Raw genomic sequence first — 16,261 nt, forward strand, 5'->3', positions numbered from 1 at the left:
CCTGCGTGTGATGATTTTATGAATCAGTGTTTTATTTGACTGAACAGTAATTAAAAATACAATTTCTTATTGTACAACGCAGTGTTAATGTGAATAATTGTTGTTTAACAATAATATTGAAGTAGAACCTAGAAGAATTTGTGAGAATACGATGATAATGTCTTTGTCGTCTAATTACTATATTTCCTTAAGTTTTCTTACTGTAGTTATTACATGTATTATTTTATCCAGCAATAATTATGCGCAAGCTAGTGAAAATGATGCCGAAAGCATTACTAAAATTGGTCAAGGTGTTGGTCACATTATGAACATATATTACTGGTAAGGTTATCATGACACAGGGGACAAAATTCACTGATGATAACAATAACTTCATAAGATTAATTTTATTTTGCAGTTATTCATGCGGATACAGAAAAGTATTTGAAGACTATGCAGGAATAATACAACAAAAATATCCAGAAATATCTGTCATTGGTGCAAACTATGACCCCCCTGGTCTAAATATGTATTTATCCAGATTGATTGTGAGTTTATCATTATCAGTATACATGTTAGTTTGCATTCGTCTCAAATTAAGTGGTCTTGAAAATAATAACCACGATATTATTGTTTCAGGGTTTTGGAAAGATGATACTGATCATGTGTATACTGAGTGGGGTGAACATATTTGCCTGGCTCAACAAACCACAGCCTGCATGGTGGAGCTGGTGCCTTGAGAACAAACTGTATGCATGCATGATGATGTTTTTCTTAGCTAATATGATTGAAGGTCAGCTAGTATCTTCTGGTGCATTTGAAATATCTCTCAACAACATTCCACTGTGGTCAAAGTTGGAGACAGGAAGAATTCCTCAGCCCCCAGAGTTGTTTCAAATAATTGACAATACTTTGCAGTTTTCGAAAATGGACCTGCCAAATAATAACTTTGTGCAGTAATAATATTATTTTGAATATTTGCATATTGTTGATGAAAGGGACTGAGGTTTTTAAGATTAATAGGGTGAAATGGTATAGTTAAAAAAAAACAAATTTGATGTAATAGGAAGCATTGAAAACCATGTATTAGCATTAAAGGTAAACAATGTTCTGAGAAAATACAAAACCTTTAAGTTGGTCGTAAAGTTTAGACTTGGATTTCTTTTCTATTTGTGCACCTTAATTTAATTAAAATACATTAGTTTTCATATGTCCTTCTACCACCCTTCACTTTCTATAAGCATTTCTTTCACAAAGCAAATTCCAAATATCAAGTTGATTCCTATGCTCAAGAAAACAGTTACATGCTGGCCAAAAAATACCAAATGCAAGTCATACTCACACTTGGCGTAATCATTAATTTATTGAATTCTGACAGACATAGCAACGGCTTAAAATACTGTTGGTACACTTCAGGTACCTTATGGATTTTAATTCTGATCATATCCTATTTAAAGTCTTGTGTCAAATTCTTTAGTAGCTTAAATCTATGCTTTTAGTTCTACCTATCTATGGACATACTATGACATCATAAACTCAAAAATTATAAAGAAACTATTTCTTGAATATGATATGATATAGAATTTTCTGCACCATGTGGAGAGCATATTTCAGTCATTTTTTTTTTTTTTATTAATTTTGACTTATTGGAAACAAAAACGATTTCACTACATGCATTTGCCACTGTGCTGTGATCTGTAATGTCTGCATCTTTATATAATGCTAAACTATTACTGTTTATCTGTTAGCGATCAAAGATTGTATAGCTACTAAACAATTTGCTAGTCGTAATCGTAATTTTATGAAAGTATAGTTACTAGTTGTTTTCACGAAAAACTGTATTTGCTCATTCAAGTAGAAATATGACTGTACAGTTGTTGATTGTTGATTCAATTACTCACAGTACAATAACGTATTATTATCCTTTCGTAAATATTTATTTTTGTGGATACATCATGTTTATTACTTTTCAGAAATATTTCTTGTATCCATTTTATGGGGTTCGTATAACTTCTATTTACTGGGCTAGGTGTACCATAGTTAGTTTAATGCCATTTTGAAGATACCAATTGACCAGTTTTATAATCACTGGCATTATGTAAGAAGGTGGTAACATTACCTACCTAATAGAAAAAAAATCGTGTTCTGTGTAATTCTTAAAGTTAACTAAAACTTTACAGTGTAACTTTTGGTTTTTGATTAAATAGTGTAAACACATATGTATATGCATGTCAGAGAAAGGATGTGCATTTAAAATATGTGAGTTATTGATGAGTTAATTGACGTTCCTGAGCTTTATTACTGGTTCATACGGTAATAGAAATACTGTCCAGAATTGGAATAAAGATTCATACATCATGGGTGATACAGTGCATTTTTATTTAAATATCTAGTCAGAATGATAATTTTCTGTAATGATCAAGTTAAATAAAGAAAACATGTTCTTACTTTGTGAACCCTATTTAATTGAATAAAACTTAGATAAATATGTATGGTTTTCTTTAAATATAATTTTAACAAAGATTACAATGTCACATTATAAGCTAGGCAGTTTTAGCAAACAGTTGACGTCCGGTTACATTAGCGAGAAAGAAGTGATGTTTAGCGGCCCTTTGCTCTTTGTCTATTAATTAAACATTCAACATAGAACTTCTTCATAATTTAAAATGGAGATATGTATTATTCGGGATCAGGTGTCCCAGCCCTGTGCGCATGTTATGAAATCACTCACGTTGTCTATTTGGGGGGTAGGAGGAACCTCTTGTTCCATTGCCCCAGCTAATTCACCCAAAGCCACCACGTGTCTACAGTATGGCACACGCAATAAGCACGCATAAATCTGCTCATTTTACGTAAGCGGCATACGAATTCCCGCTAAGGTTTAATTTGCTATATTTAATTTATATCCAATTAACACATTATTAAATTAGCAGAATTGAGCCCCAGACCAGTTCTTAGAATCAATGGGACGGTAAAAATCCAGCAAGAGAAATTCCTCTGTGTCAGGAACCAAGGAATTTAAAGTGATGTCCTATTTTTTGTCGGTCGTCCTCTGGCTCTCTGAAGGCTGAAGTGAAGCATCAATATTGCACTCATGTGACTTAGTCACGTTTTTGCACATTTTTTTGTCAATCGCGCTATTGTGGTGTATATCGCTATGCGAGCTGCGCGTGGCACATGGGGCAGGAGTGGCGCAGCACGAGCTCGTGCTGCTGCGCATGCGCGCCGCACGTGCCGCACGCCCACACCGTGTGCGGCGCCACCAGCGCGCGCCCCGACACCGCGCACTCGGGGAACTGGCTGCCGCAGCCCCCGCACGACGAACACCTGCCATCATTCAAGCATCGACCTAAGACACTCGCTGTTTAACATTCAAATCATAAGTAACGTACATGGAGTGCAGTAACAGAAAAAAAAATTGGGCTAGTCCTTCACACACGGGTCGTTATCCTATTGCTTGTTGCTGCACGTGATAAAATTGAAAAGTTAAATTCATGTGTTTTAAGAAAATTATTAACTTTTAAGTTTGGGTTTACTGGGTCTAAATAATGTAATGGCAAATAAACCCCTCCTACGATTCGCTGCAAACCCAAGGTATTTTATTGACTTTGTTAAAACCAAGTTTTATCCGAGCACTAGCACTACCCAATTACTGCGTTGACTACATCGATGCTTACCATTCAGGCATGCTGACGTCGCAATTTGGGCATTCGATTTTATTTCCTTTTGCGTCTTTAGGTTTGTATCTTGTAAATATTTCTATCGCCAAATTTTCAAATGTCTGAGGCTGCAAAAAATCAAATATTATTATAAAAACAAAGCAGCAAAATCCAGGTAGGTACTTCATATAAAATTTTGAAAAGGTTCAACTTACATCCAGTGCTTCGAGTTTGATTAATGCTTTAGAACACAATTCAAACGCACGTGCTTGAATCGCTATTGACGCAATAGTACACCAAACCTGTAACAGAGAACATTGGTCACCAAAACCTGACGCAGACAAACTTAATGCGCCTCACACTGTTTCACTCGCGATTACGATGTCTAAAAATTAAAAAAATAATCATAACTAGGAACATTAAAATTCTTACTATTTACCTATACTTCTATACTGAATATATACAAAGGTCCCGAAACGACTGAAGTATTATATACAAAATTATTTCCCTGTTGTTGGAGGCATAGGAAGTAGTTACCCCGAGACAGACAAAATCGTGTGAAAATTTTAGCTTCTAAACAACTACTTACTATGGAACTATGAATTTGAGATAGTCAAGTGTACGACATGATCGCCCTTGAGGGATCGAGAGGTTTATAGGTAAGTAGGTACCTACTTATCTATTATAACCCAGGATAAAAAGATTCGTAGTATTACCTGTCACATGTATTAGGTATCAATCCATACTCCCCAATTTTCTCGTTAGCACCTAAATAAATGCGGGATTGTTCGAAAGAGTTACCGCGGCCCTGGTACATATAAGGTCTACGAAGGAACACGATGGATTTTTAGTCAGTAAGAGTCTGACACTCTCTCACCACTGCTAACCCACAGCGGGATTATTGACGATTTGTGCCATCGATAAAAAAAAATGCACGTAGGTACATTTGTTTAGGCGGTAGGACCTGTATATGTTGGTTCTGGTGTAGTGCTTGGTGGTGCTGCAGCAGTCGCGCGGCGGCCCGTAGCGCCGCGTCGTGCCGCGCCGGCCTCGCGCGCGCCCGCGCCGCGCCCGCCGCCGCCCACTGCGCCGCGCGTGCTCCGCGCCAGCACCGCGCCGCCAGCCGCGACGACGCGCCCTCTGCACACACGTCCGACACACGTAGGTATACCACACCGCCGACAAGCCGTACAGCGAGGTGTAGCGTAGTGATGTCCTCCTAGCCGACTATCGGCCACGGCGGCTATTCTCATGTAACGAGATTAGCCAACTACACAGGACATATTTATACGGCACAAGGCATTTGCGCAGACACAGGTGAACTCGCTATTCCTTCACTCTCATAGCATAGCACGATGGGGGCACGTTACCCAGGCCTGGCCTTAAATTTGTTGCGCTTATAGTTTTTAAAAATGTGTGCAACAATTACAGAAGCCGCACAACTAATTATCTATAAGATTCAAATGACCGTTTTCGACAACATCTGGCCTGGGTAACGTACACGCACGATGGGACGGCAATCCGACACGACCGGAGAGCATCAACACTGAACGAACGAAACTTTTTTTTCCCGATCGTCAACGGTGTTGACGAAAGGGTGTTACCGAGCGGGAATAACCCAGGGCGGAGAGAGATCACACGACTGACATTTACGTGATCTCCGATGCACGGGTGAATATTAGAGAAGATAGCGTAGTAAAAAGAGAGCAAGATCTTCAAACAAGCGTACCGCGCGCGGTTTACATATTTACCAAACTACATTAACAATTGTGCATTTGTATGAAAATAACGTTCTGTCTCTCTTTTTTCTATGCTGATAGCGGGCGCCGTTTTTAAAATGAATAAAACCAAAGACAAGCAATGAAATGCAACTAACCGACAGAGCTCTGGCTATACAAGTGACCAGCTAAAACATACAGCTTCTTGATCTTCAAAGGTGATGCTTTCTTAGAAGATTCTAAGTTAGCTAACTGGAAACGACAAAAAAACTTCATTAACATTATTGTTTAAAAAAATATGTACATCTGGCATAACAAACAAATATAAATATAAAAAAAAAAACAAATTATACACTTGCCTGAAACGCCATTTCGGCCGCCTGCGTCAACCTGCCGCTTTCCTTCAATTGCATAATAGCTTGTATCGATGGTGCTTGTCCCACGCTATCACTTAAATCATCTAATACATTTTGCTTTTGTACTCCAACTTCCTAATAACAAAGCACAATAAATTGAAGATTATATGTTAATCTGACAGGGCTGTTATATCTATAATTTAATTTTGTTTGAGAATTACCTTGCCTCTTGGCGAACCTGCATACAATTTAGATAAGGCCTCATTATCTTCGAGTGCCATGTAACATTTCTTGAGGCCTTCGGTATTATTTGACATTGTATAATATTCCAACGCACTTGTCCTGAAAAATCCTTATTAATGCTATAAATATAATAAAAGTGAATTGTTTTTATAAGTTTGCTTACTTATGAGTTAGGTAAAAACTCCTTATAATTTTTTGTGTATTGGTCGCTGCTATCATTATTTGTTGTCAACCGTGAGGAGTTGAGGAGGTCAGATAGGCAGTCGCTTCTTGTAAAGCACTGGTACTCAGCTGAATCCGGTTAGACTGGAAGCCGACCCCAAAATGATTGGGAAAAGGCTCGGAGGAGGAGGAGGAGGAGGAAACGTAAGGAATTGAAAGAAGCGTACCAATTCTGTCGATCAATGTAGTAGTCGCCGATGTTACTGTACGCCTGTTTGACTTGCGCATCCGTAGTGCTGGCAGACATCTTCAGCAGCTCAACTACGCGGAACCAGTGTCCCAAACGTTTCCGCAGAGCTATAGCCAAGTCCCTTAAATATAATAAAAAACGCTTTTTATTACAATTCTTAGCCAGTCATATATTGTCAGCAGAACTCAGAGCGTCTGCAAAATTTCATCCTCATCGAAGGCCGGGAAGTGGGTCAAATTAAGATTCTAAGATTTTCTTACAGACATAGTTACAAGTGAAGCTAATATAAGCGTGTTAATAAAACGAACAATTTAATATTCTTCTGATAAGGTTGTTAACTTGGTAATATGAAAATGTTTAACATACCGCCTGTCTTCATTATGATATATCTTCTCAGCTGCATCGAAGTCCTTGAAGTAAGCTAGAATATCAGCTTTTTTAAGCGCATTTGAGTGCAAAGCATTTAGACGTGAAACAAATTTGATTCCGGCGTAGTCATTGCGTCGCACAAAGGCTGCTTCAGCTGTTTCTAATGCAGATTCGGACTCGAAATTTTTTAAAGCAGCCTCTGCTAGCAGTAACCTGAAATTTGTTTGACAGTGTTAACAGAAAATGTAACACTCCTCAATACCGGACCCTATTGTTTTCGCTCCTCTGTCCTTTCGTCCGTCCGTCTGTCACCAGGCTGTATCTTATGAACCGTGCGTGATAGTTAGAAAGTTGAAATTTTCACAGATGATGTATTTATGTTGCCGCTATAACAACACATACTGAAAACTAAAATAAAATAAATATTTTGGGGGGCTCCCATACAACAAGTGTTTTTTTTTTGCTCATTTTAAATAATGGTGCGAAACCCTTCGTGCCCGAGTCTGACTCGCACTTGGCCGGTTTTTAGTATAAATCATAGAAGAATTGTACTACTATTCATAAGTTATAACAAACTTGTGTAGATAAATCGTACCATAGTTGCGGGTGTGGGTTATCTTTGATGAAATTCTCCGCTTCCTTCAATCCTACTTTTTCAATGAGTTGGCGCGTGTCCCTCAAAGACTTAACTTCTACCCTTACAATGTGTTGAGGAGTACACTTGTCGTCTACACTGTCCAAAAGTGCTGTGGTGATTTCCAATTCCTATAAAATAATATGTTGTTAGTAAATTGCGACAAGGACATAAGAAATACAGTGAACTGCCTGAAAAAAAAAAACAGGCTCAAAAGTAAGTCTATAAAGTACCATCGCGGTAATATTACGACATAGCTTCATATAGGATCGGTCTTTGAATGACGTACCTTGAACTTACACAAATACCCTTGCATGGTCAAAGGCTCTTCTGGCTCCGTATCTCTCATCACGTAAAGCCTGGCTTTTTCAGCCACCGCTAACATTTGTGGGTTATCCGATGCCCACAGAGCACTCCACACGTCTTTGCGTAACGCTTGTCCTATACTTATATTGTTGGCCATGTCAGTCTCCAATAAGTATAACGAACCGGGCTGATCGATTACGAAGAACTTGCTATAAATAAAAAGGTACTTATTATAATGTTAAATTCGTCTTTGAAGTAATTTCATACATAGAATATAATTTTAATCTATTATACTTCTCTTTACCTCGTAATATAATTAAGGGCCGATTTTTCAATGGTCAGATAAAGGGAAAGATAAGGTTTATTCCACAGTTAGCGAGAATCTCAATTTTTCAATTGACAGATAGGCCCTAACGGTCAGGTAAACTCTCTATCCAGCCGATAAATTTATCTGGCCCTTTACGGGCCAGGTAGCGCGCTAACGGTCAGATAACTCAGATATTTTGTCATTTCTGCAATCACGCGCGTTCGTTTTTGTAGGTTATACTTGTGTTCTTGCTTCCTAAATTATAAAATAATGGATATTTTTGATTCTATCGACGACGAAACAATCGAGGAAGATGATATAGTGCTAAATTATTTAGAGTCAGAGAGAAGAGAAAGAGTTATTAGAGAGAGACCTGATAATATGTCTCTATGGGATGATAAGAAATTTCATAGGAGATTTCGTCTCGAAAAAAGTACTGTGCAATTTTTATTAACCCTCATTGAAAGTAAAATCGCCAACGTAACAAACAGGTAAGAATTATTTTCTATATAAATAATAAAAACGAGATTTTTGTATATTGACTACGATCTAGGTAACATTGAAAGATACCTATATATTATTTTTTTATTTTTCAGAAACAATTCTGTTCCAGCTTTACAACAATTACTTCTGACTTTGCGGTTCTATGCGTGTGGTAGTTTCTACATTACGATAGGTGATTTTGCTGGAATACACAACTCAACTGCGAGCAAAATTATAAGAAAAGTTACTGAAGCAATTGCCTCTCTTCGCCAGGAATTTGTTACATTGCCAGCTAACAGAGAAGAAATATTATTAGTACAGGAAGGATTTTTTAATATTGCCCGATTTCCGAGGGTTATAGCGGCATTGGATTGTACTCACATCAAGATAATTTCACCAGGTGGCAATACTGCAGAAGACTACAGAAATCGAAAAGGTTTCTTCTCATTGAATGTGCAAGCTATGTGTACTAGCGACTTAAAATTTGAAGATATAGTAACACGATGGCCAGGTTCAACACATGACAGTTTGATATTCTCAAACTCTGCAGCAAAGTTTCAGTTTGATACTAATAGATTTCAGAATGGACTGGTCCTAGGTGACAGTGGTTATTTCTTAAATCATTATTTACTAACTCCGTTAAGTGATCCTCGAACAGAAGCCGAAAGACTATATAATGAGTCTCATATTCGTACTCGAAATGTAATTGAGAGATGTTTCGGGGTTTGGAAAAGGAGATTTCCTGTGTTAAGTATAGGAATGCGGTGCCGAATCCCTCTCGCTCAAGACATTATTGTAGCAACAGCAATTTTACATAATCTTGCAAGAATTAGAAATGAAAGCGAACCACCTGTGGATCCTGAAGTCCACATACCACAACAACCACAATTTGAAACTCTCATTGCTGACCAGCCAGGACACCAACACAATAGTACAAGGGACTCTATGTTAGAATATTTTGAAAGTCTAATCAACTAGTAATGATATATTAATAAACACAATTTTATAACTACAATGTGTTCTTTTTATTATACCTCCACTTTACAGTAATCATATTGTTATAATCAAATAATTTGTGGTGAGGTATTCACTGCTTTTGAATAGGATTATTAGAATTTAACAGTCTGGGTTTGTAGTGATAAAAAATTAATTTATTGGAACTAAACACACACATTACAATAAAAATGGTCAAAGACTAAAGAGATCCTTGTTTTGTTGAATAGGTAAATGAAAAAAAAAACATTTTATAAATCTTTATTTATTATTTCTAAAGGACTTGTTCCATAATTTACACCAGTACGGAGCTTACTTAATAGTACTTCATGCATTTCCTGCTTCCTTCTTTCATCATTATGCAGGTTCTGCATTTTAATAAGTGTGCCTGTTTGACAAACTCATGCTCTTTTATGGCAATTTCCTTCTGGAGCTTCACTAGCTCTAAGCGAGATTCAGTTAAATGGTCCAGTTTTGCAGTCACTCCAACTTTAGTAATTTTTTGATTACTTTTCAAGTATGGACTAATCTTAGTTTTTAAAGCCTTTGGCTTCCATGAAGACCACTTATTCTCTGAAAATAATGATAAGTTTTAATTAATGTTATTTTATACAATGTAAATAAATGAACTGGAAAATTGATAAAGACATACCTTTTCAGTTTGATCCACTTCCATATCCTGTATCTCTATAGATTGAAAGTCATCAAAGGCCTTGTCTGAAAACAAATTAATTTACTATTATATTTTATTACACTATTATACTATGTACTTTTTTTTCAATAAATTAAAATACCATTTCCAATTTCACTGTTAACTTTCTCCTTTAAATCCTGTTGCGGGCAAAACTCTTCTTGATCTAAAACAAAAAAATATATTCAGGTCCTTGTTTTTCATTTTACATTAAATAAATATATATAGGTTGAACATTCTGTAAAAAAATCAGTGGCCATCATGTGATCATAAATCTATCAAGGATATGAGTAAAAATCAAACATTTATTCTTTTCCATTCTGCAGCCAGAGATTAATTACAGCACATGTTTAGTTATTTTCTAAAGTTATTTATTATTATTGAATTAGATATTTTACCTAAAGTACACGGAATATCGTCATCACATGGTACAATTACTAAATTATTTTCTAATGATTGCAGTGGCAACGATAGCGGGTCAACTTTAGCAGTCTCTTCCAGTTCTAAAGGTTCTGAAAAAAAAAAACAACAATACACAAACTGCTTAGAAAGATGCTAAAGATAAATGTAGTGCGTTATTACTTTTGTTTTCATAAACACTATATCAATTCCCATGGTAACATCAACAAAAATATTTTAAAATATTTGACTTCATACCTGGAATTTTGTCGCTGTCATTTCGAGCATCCAGCCCATTGATATTCGAACATATCGCGATAACCCTCTCCTGTATATCTGTAACCTCTGGGGCTGAAGAGGGCCCGCCACCAGTTTTGTACAGCTCTTGCCGATGTTTGGCCAATGTTTTTTTGGTTTCCTTTTTTATGCCTTCATATTTAAGCTTCAGGCTCTTGGTACTCCTCGCTGTAAATCCCGTAGCCGCATTAAATAATGAACTGATTTTTATCCACGCTGCTTCCTTTTCTTTATTGGTTACGGCGTCTGTCTGCTTATTTTCAATTATAGTACGGTGTTTTGCCACCAATTCAGTCAATAATCTTATTTCGCTTTTGTTAAAATTCGTGGAACGTTCACGTTTTACGATATTTTCCATGATTACACACAACACACAAAAAGCAAACAATAAATTCGAACGGAAAATAAATATTAACACGAAGACGAGTCGTCAAAGTTTAAGGTTATGTTATGATTCCCTCTAAAATGTGACAACCGCTGTCATTAAGTTGAAAATTGTTTGTCTCTTTCTTAGATCTGTAAATGTTCATAAGCGCGTCTCGCTCACACAGATGTAGTGTGAAGCTAGTCACAAAAAAAGGTCAGGTAGTAAACTGACTGGTAACTATGCTTTGAAAAATTGAAACTCTTTATTGGTTCGTTAAAGAATCAGATAAAGTTATTGATCAGTTAGCTACTTGACGTTTTATCTGGCTCTTGAAAAATCAGCCCTAAGAGGAATAGAAAATAACTATCGAAAATACCGAAACTACTGAACCGATTTGGAAAATTCTTTCACCATAGGGAAGCTTCATTATCCCGAGTAATATACGCTATATGTTGGCCAGGTACGCGAAGAAAGCAGCTATTGTCATTTTATTATACCTATTCCATACCTGGAATTAGAATTAAGGCCCAATCTGTAGGGCCGTGAATTCATGTTTATTGATGTGATTTTCTTAAAATTGACTAAAGAGAACAGTAATATGGAGCCTGAATCTCTTCCAATCAATAAATGAGTGTCAGAACTCGCGACACAGCTTATTGTGTCGTCGTGAAACCCTGCGTCGGTTGACGACATCGGCGACCCATCTGCTTGGTACAAATGTTCTGTCGAACCTGAAATATTACGAACAAACTTAGGACGCAGACGACAAACAAAGAGTTAACGCGGCCCTGGCACATAATAGGCCTACGAAGAAACATGATGGATTTTAGTCAGTAAGAGTCTGACACTCCCTCACGGTGCTAACCCTCAGCGGGAAGTCATTTGATGATTTCCCATATTAAAAAAGACGACGTGATCACGTGATCACTTCCCATCACGAACTTGTTATGGCGCTAGAGTTCGAAGCACTGATGTTAATATAGAAGAAATATTAAACGGATCATCAATTTAAAAAAGGCTGAAAGTTTCGATGCTAATCTAGGTAGAAAATATTTACTACTACCCTATAAGCTCTGGGGACGGTTACGCTTTAACGCGACTTTTTATCTAGGCGACTTTTTTTATTTATTTACTTTACCTAGGCGCGAACAACATGATGGTTGTGAATATGCGAATACTTACGAGGTCTGGAGGGCGTAGAGAACTTCCATATTAAGAAGGATTCCTTAGACGCAGCCACTACTATCGCTTTGCTGTTGATAGTCACATACACCACTGGAATACTTACTGCTTTAGCTGAAATTAGAAGAATTACATGTAAATGCCATAATGTAACTTACACACAAAGTTGTCTAGCCATATTTATATTAACTTACCATCACATTGAATACCTTGCTGATTGGATATTATAACTTGTCCTAACGTAGCGATAACACAGTACTCGTCGACAGCGCACATATCGATCACATCAGGTATATGATTTATCCAAGACTGAGTAAAAAAAGAGGATTATTACTGGCTGTGTATGTACAGATGCCAGCAGCTCGATCTACCCAAATCTGTCAAATTTAACCAATTGAACATTAACCGTCGACTAGGATGTTTTAAGGTTGAAAATCGATTGCAGAAATTTGACAGATTGGGATAAGTTGATGTGCTGTCCTGTACGTAAAAAACATCCATGTGACTTTACACTTAGGTAATGTAAGAAATTAAACCTGATGTGTGACGGTATCCCAAAAGGTAACGGTTTCTGTTCCCGATACATATGCCAGTGTGTTTCCATAAAACGCGTACTTATGGTCCATTTTGACGTTAGCAAAGTATATGAAGGAGTCTATAGCTATAGCGAGGCGCAGTGACTTCTTCTCCCACGACAATGCCCTCATATTACCGCCAGGAACTCTCAATGTTCGTATGTGCTGAAATAATACAATTATGGAATAATAAATTTTAATATTCAAGAACTCGAAATATCAATGAATAATCGGGGAATATATTATGATTGCTTTATAACAAGTCCAGATTAGTTTACACATACCTCCCCATATGCACCAAAGAACTGAACGACATTGGTCTTGTCTGCCGTGCAGCCGGCCGCGGCCAGTATTGTGCCGTTATGATTCCAGTGACAATCAATTATAGTCATGTTTGATTCTATTACGACACTATCTGAAAGCGGTTAAATTTTAATTAATCTAAAAGAAATTCGTGTTAGTTACACATTATATAATAAAAGAATGGCTGAACCGTTTAAACTGAAAATTAGAGGAGAGGTAGCTTAGACCCGGGAGAAGGTCATAGGATCGTTACCATCTGTGACGCGGGCAGAAGCTAGTTATTAATAAAAAAGAGAATTTCTGACAAAAATAGCCAATCGAGACAAATCCAACGACACTCTGTTTGTCTTAATTTCGAAGCTACGATGTAATAGACTTGTCCAATTTTCTAAAAATACCAAACTAGTCTCAAAACGTATTTACCTTCCTCATTGCAGTTTTTCATGAGCAGTATGACACCACTTCGGTAAGATATTGCCAGCACGGGTCTGCTGGCGGGGGCGCTTCCCGAATACCAGTCCATTGTAACAATATCCATTGACCCTGACACACCATGGATAGCCACTGGCATCTGAAAATATTAAAAAACACATCCATAATCATATTTCGTTGCCTTATGTACCATATGATTGTATTTTAATATTAGAACTCAATATTCTTCTCTTAACGCGTTTTCGAATGCTTTTATAAATGCAGATAAAAAAAGGGAAGAAATCCTGACATTTGATGGAAAATCTGGAATTCCTAATTAATGTCGAATCCATCTGCCTCAATATTCTGGACAAATACCTACATAATATTTCCGGACTCATATGGCAACAGTACAATACATACAGTAAAATTTCCTTGATCATCATAAATGTGCAGCTCCCCATTGGTCAGTGCAAAGAGTAGCTGAGAATTATCTGGCGACCATTGGACGGCAGCTAAACCTGGCCCTTTAATGTCCTTGCCCCAGACACGCGAGCCATCCACTGAGCCCACAATAACGGCCCCTGTAATAAAGCATTAAAATGTGTCCAAAAATCTTATCAACTGACATGCAACATTCTTTTTAATTCTTATTCAGATATTGGTAATTGTCTAAATACCATCAATTTTTTCAATATGGCAGTCCAGTATCCAGTTTCTAAAAGTGCTTCAAAAAACAGATATCTAGTAGTTATTTATCAAATAGGTAACAAATCAAATTGTCTCACCATCCTCATATGCTATGCAAATTTTTTGCCCATCAGAACCCCAAGCCATGCTCCTAACGGTTGATTTATTTCTGTTATTTATCATTTCCTCATACCAGGATCCCTGTAAAGTTTTAGGTATACATAAATGATATTTGAAAAAAAAAATATTTTATCACAAGAAGTAGCCTCATTTTTGTTTAAAGAGTGTGTATGGAGTTTCTTTACAGTTTTTCGAAATAAGTCCCACTTTGTGGAACCATGTAACTAGTTTGACATTTCGAAGGGATATTTAAAATTACTTATTCTTTGTTCAAAAGTAGTGTACCTTGTACAGCATCCAAACAATGATGACACCATGCTCATCACTAGTAGTCAGTTTCTGAAAGACTTCATTCCATATGGCTACACACACCTGACCAGTGTGGCCTTCCAAGCTCAGGTTCATTGAGAGATTCCCACCACCTCCTGGAAGTACATGGAAATAAATTTTCACTAAACAATAGAAGAATACACACATTTACAGTACAGTATTGGTTGAAATTTAATTTCAGTGATGCAAATAATTTTAATGGATTTATATCGACTTGGAGAGGCCTATGTCCAGCAGTGGACTGCGATAGGCTGATGATGATGATGAATGAATATCTACACAAAAAACATTTAGACCAGTATTTGTGCTAAGTTTATAACTAACTGTTTGTAAAAATAATTAATTTATTTTTAATAATTAAGCATAGCTCAATATATTTTTATAAATTTATTTATTTAGTAGTAAATTCGTGGTTGATTCCATGATTACCAGATTCCAGTTTGAGCACTTTTAACATGCCATCTTCTCCACCAACAGCAATGTACCCAGACGAATGGTTCCATGATATGCAAGTCACATTCGATTGTTTTGGTATAGCAATCTGAAAATATATTTATCCACCATTATATAACATCAATAAATGTTATGTTGACCCAAGTCTCATGTGAATGAGTTTGTAAACCCAGGAAAAAGTTTAGCTTCCTTGGTAAATGTGATATGTACTATAAAAGTATAGTTCCAATTGGACTAGTAGTTCCTGAGATAAGAGTATAAAAAAAATAAAAAATTGTAAGTGGCCTAGTATGTTTTCTTATGTATGTACCTTTTATGTGTTATTACATTGAAGTAGAAAGTATAATAAATATAGTGTACCTACTCTACATGGTAAACCAATCCATAACATCACTATGGTAACATTTGATAACAACAAATTAGAATTACCTTCTTACTCATATAAATGAACATTTTTTATGAGTGTGTAAAATGTTAATTCCGTAAACACACTTAGTTCAGCAACACAAGTCGCACGATATATTTTTATTTATCAAAGTTACTTTTAAAAACTTTTTAGTTCTTAAATTGAACACCGATTATCTCAGAACGGATGCAGTAAGTACTTTATTTCACCGCTGAACTTTTCCCATGTTTGTCAAAGCATATAAAGTGCTATTCTCTTAAAAAGAAAATGTCTCATTTATTGTTTCAGCGATTCTTTTCAGTTAACGCTAACTGAAACAACCGCCACAACAAAACAAACTTTTCAACTTTTCATAATGTCAAAACTGATTGACATTGACAGTTGGGCAAAACAAGAATCCTGCAGGTAGTGCATAGGTAGTGTTTTGAATACACCACGGAATATTCACTCGCTTGAAGTCAAACATAGCAAATCTTAGATGCCCCCCAGACGGGCAATTGCACAATGTAACGATAAAAACATTGTACAAAATGCGCAAAAAAATATTGCGTAATCTTCAATATTAACCCTAAACGTCA

At 36.6% G+C, this 16,261-nt stretch overlaps 4 protein-coding genes across 4 annotated transcripts; 2 read left to right on the plus strand and 2 right to left on the minus strand.

Moving 5' to 3' along the window:
- Positions 1–4: 4 nt before the first annotated feature.
- LOC110380358 (thioredoxin reductase-like selenoprotein T homolog CG3887) lies at positions 5–2,467 on the plus strand. The gene is made up of 3 exons (XM_021340316.3): positions 5–321; positions 398–527; positions 619–2,467. The coding sequence occupies exons 1-3, from the start codon at positions 152–154 to the stop codon at positions 937–939; spliced, it is 621 nt and encodes a 206-aa protein (XP_021195991.1). The 5' UTR covers positions 5–151; the 3' UTR covers positions 940–2,467.
- On the minus strand, positions 1,177–16,018 carry LOC110380357 (WD repeat-containing protein 35). Its single transcript, XM_064035333.1, has 22 exons — positions 15,707–16,018; positions 15,254–15,365; positions 14,780–14,919; positions 14,473–14,575; positions 14,108–14,268; positions 13,697–13,844; positions 13,255–13,385; positions 12,932–13,135; positions 12,590–12,704; positions 12,396–12,509; positions 11,722–11,944; positions 7,660–7,885; positions 7,332–7,501; positions 6,734–6,949; positions 6,345–6,488; positions 5,934–6,054; positions 5,716–5,847; positions 5,515–5,608; positions 4,603–4,778; positions 3,854–3,940; positions 3,657–3,766; positions 1,177–3,306 (listed from the first exon to the last, which is right to left on the minus strand). Exons 1-22 carry the CDS (start codon positions 15,728–15,730, stop codon positions 3,135–3,137), a joined length of 3,123 nt encoding a protein of 1,040 aa, XP_063891403.1. The 5' UTR covers positions 15,731–16,018; the 3' UTR covers positions 1,177–3,134.
- LOC126056142 (putative nuclease HARBI1) lies at positions 7,991–9,481 on the plus strand. Its single transcript, XM_049847902.2, has 2 exons — positions 7,991–8,474; positions 8,580–9,481. Exons 1-2 carry the CDS (start codon positions 8,254–8,256, stop codon positions 9,442–9,444), a joined length of 1,086 nt encoding a protein of 361 aa, XP_049703859.2. The 5' UTR covers positions 7,991–8,253; the 3' UTR covers positions 9,445–9,481.
- Positions 9,705–11,570, minus strand: LOC126056283 (uncharacterized). The gene is made up of 4 exons (XM_064035334.1): positions 10,808–11,570; positions 10,549–10,662; positions 10,254–10,316; positions 9,705–10,176 (listed from the first exon to the last, which is right to left on the minus strand). The coding sequence occupies exons 1-4, from the start codon at positions 11,202–11,204 to the stop codon at positions 10,067–10,069; spliced, it is 684 nt and encodes a 227-aa protein (XP_063891404.1). The 5' UTR covers positions 11,205–11,570; the 3' UTR covers positions 9,705–10,066.
- Positions 16,019–16,261: the final 243 nt, after the last annotated feature.

The sequence above is a fragment of the Helicoverpa armigera genome, chromosome 6 (assembly GCF_030705265.1).
Source record: "Helicoverpa armigera isolate CAAS_96S chromosome 6, ASM3070526v1, whole genome shotgun sequence".
Lineage (NCBI taxonomy): Eukaryota > Metazoa > Arthropoda > Insecta > Lepidoptera > Noctuidae > Helicoverpa > Helicoverpa armigera.

What these genes read in the sequence shown, in the direction of transcription:
- LOC110380358 (XM_021340316.3), top strand. Translation starts at nt 152, where the DNA reads ATGATAATGTCTTTGTCGTCTAATTACTATATTTCCTTAAGTTTTCTT. An exon ending in ATTATGAACATATATTACTG is followed by an intron (nt 322 to 397) that starts GTAAGGTTATCA and finishes TTTATTTTGCAG; the next exon opens with TTATTCATGCGGATACAGAA. An exon ending in TGTATTTATCCAGATTGATT is followed by an intron (nt 528 to 618) that starts GTGAGTTTATCA and finishes TTATTGTTTCAG; the next exon opens with GGTTTTGGAAAGATGATACT.
- LOC126056142 (XM_049847902.2), top strand. Translation starts at nt 8,254, where the DNA reads ATGGATATTTTTGATTCTATCGACGACGAAACAATCGAGGAAGATGAT. An exon ending in ATCGCCAACGTAACAAACAG is followed by an intron (nt 8,475 to 8,579) that starts GTAAGAATTATT and finishes TTTATTTTTCAG; the next exon opens with AAACAATTCTGTTCCAGCTT.
- LOC126056283 (XM_064035334.1), bottom strand. Translation starts at nt 11,204, where the DNA reads ATGGAAAATATCGTAAAACGTGAACGTTCCACGAATTTTAACAAAAGC. An exon ending in TGACAGCGACAAAATTCCAG is followed by an intron (nt 10,663 to 10,807) that starts GTATGAAGTCAA and finishes TTTTTTTTTCAG; the next exon opens with AACCTTTAGAACTGGAAGAG. An exon ending in TAACAGTGAAATTGGAAATG is followed by an intron (nt 10,177 to 10,253) that starts GTATTTTAATTT and finishes ATTTGTTTTCAG; the next exon opens with ACAAGGCCTTTGATGACTTT.
- LOC110380357 (XM_064035333.1), bottom strand. Translation starts at nt 15,730, where the DNA reads ATGTTCATTTATATGAGTAAGAAG. An exon ending in GCAAGGTATTCAATGTGATG is followed by an intron (nt 12,510 to 12,589) that starts GTAAGTTAATAT and finishes TTCTAATTTCAG; the next exon opens with CTAAAGCAGTAAGTATTCCA. An exon ending in GTATAGCCAGAGCTCTGTCG is followed by an intron (nt 4,779 to 5,514) that starts GTTAGTTGCATT and finishes ACGTGTGTGCAG; the next exon opens with AGGGCGCGTCGTCGCGGCTG.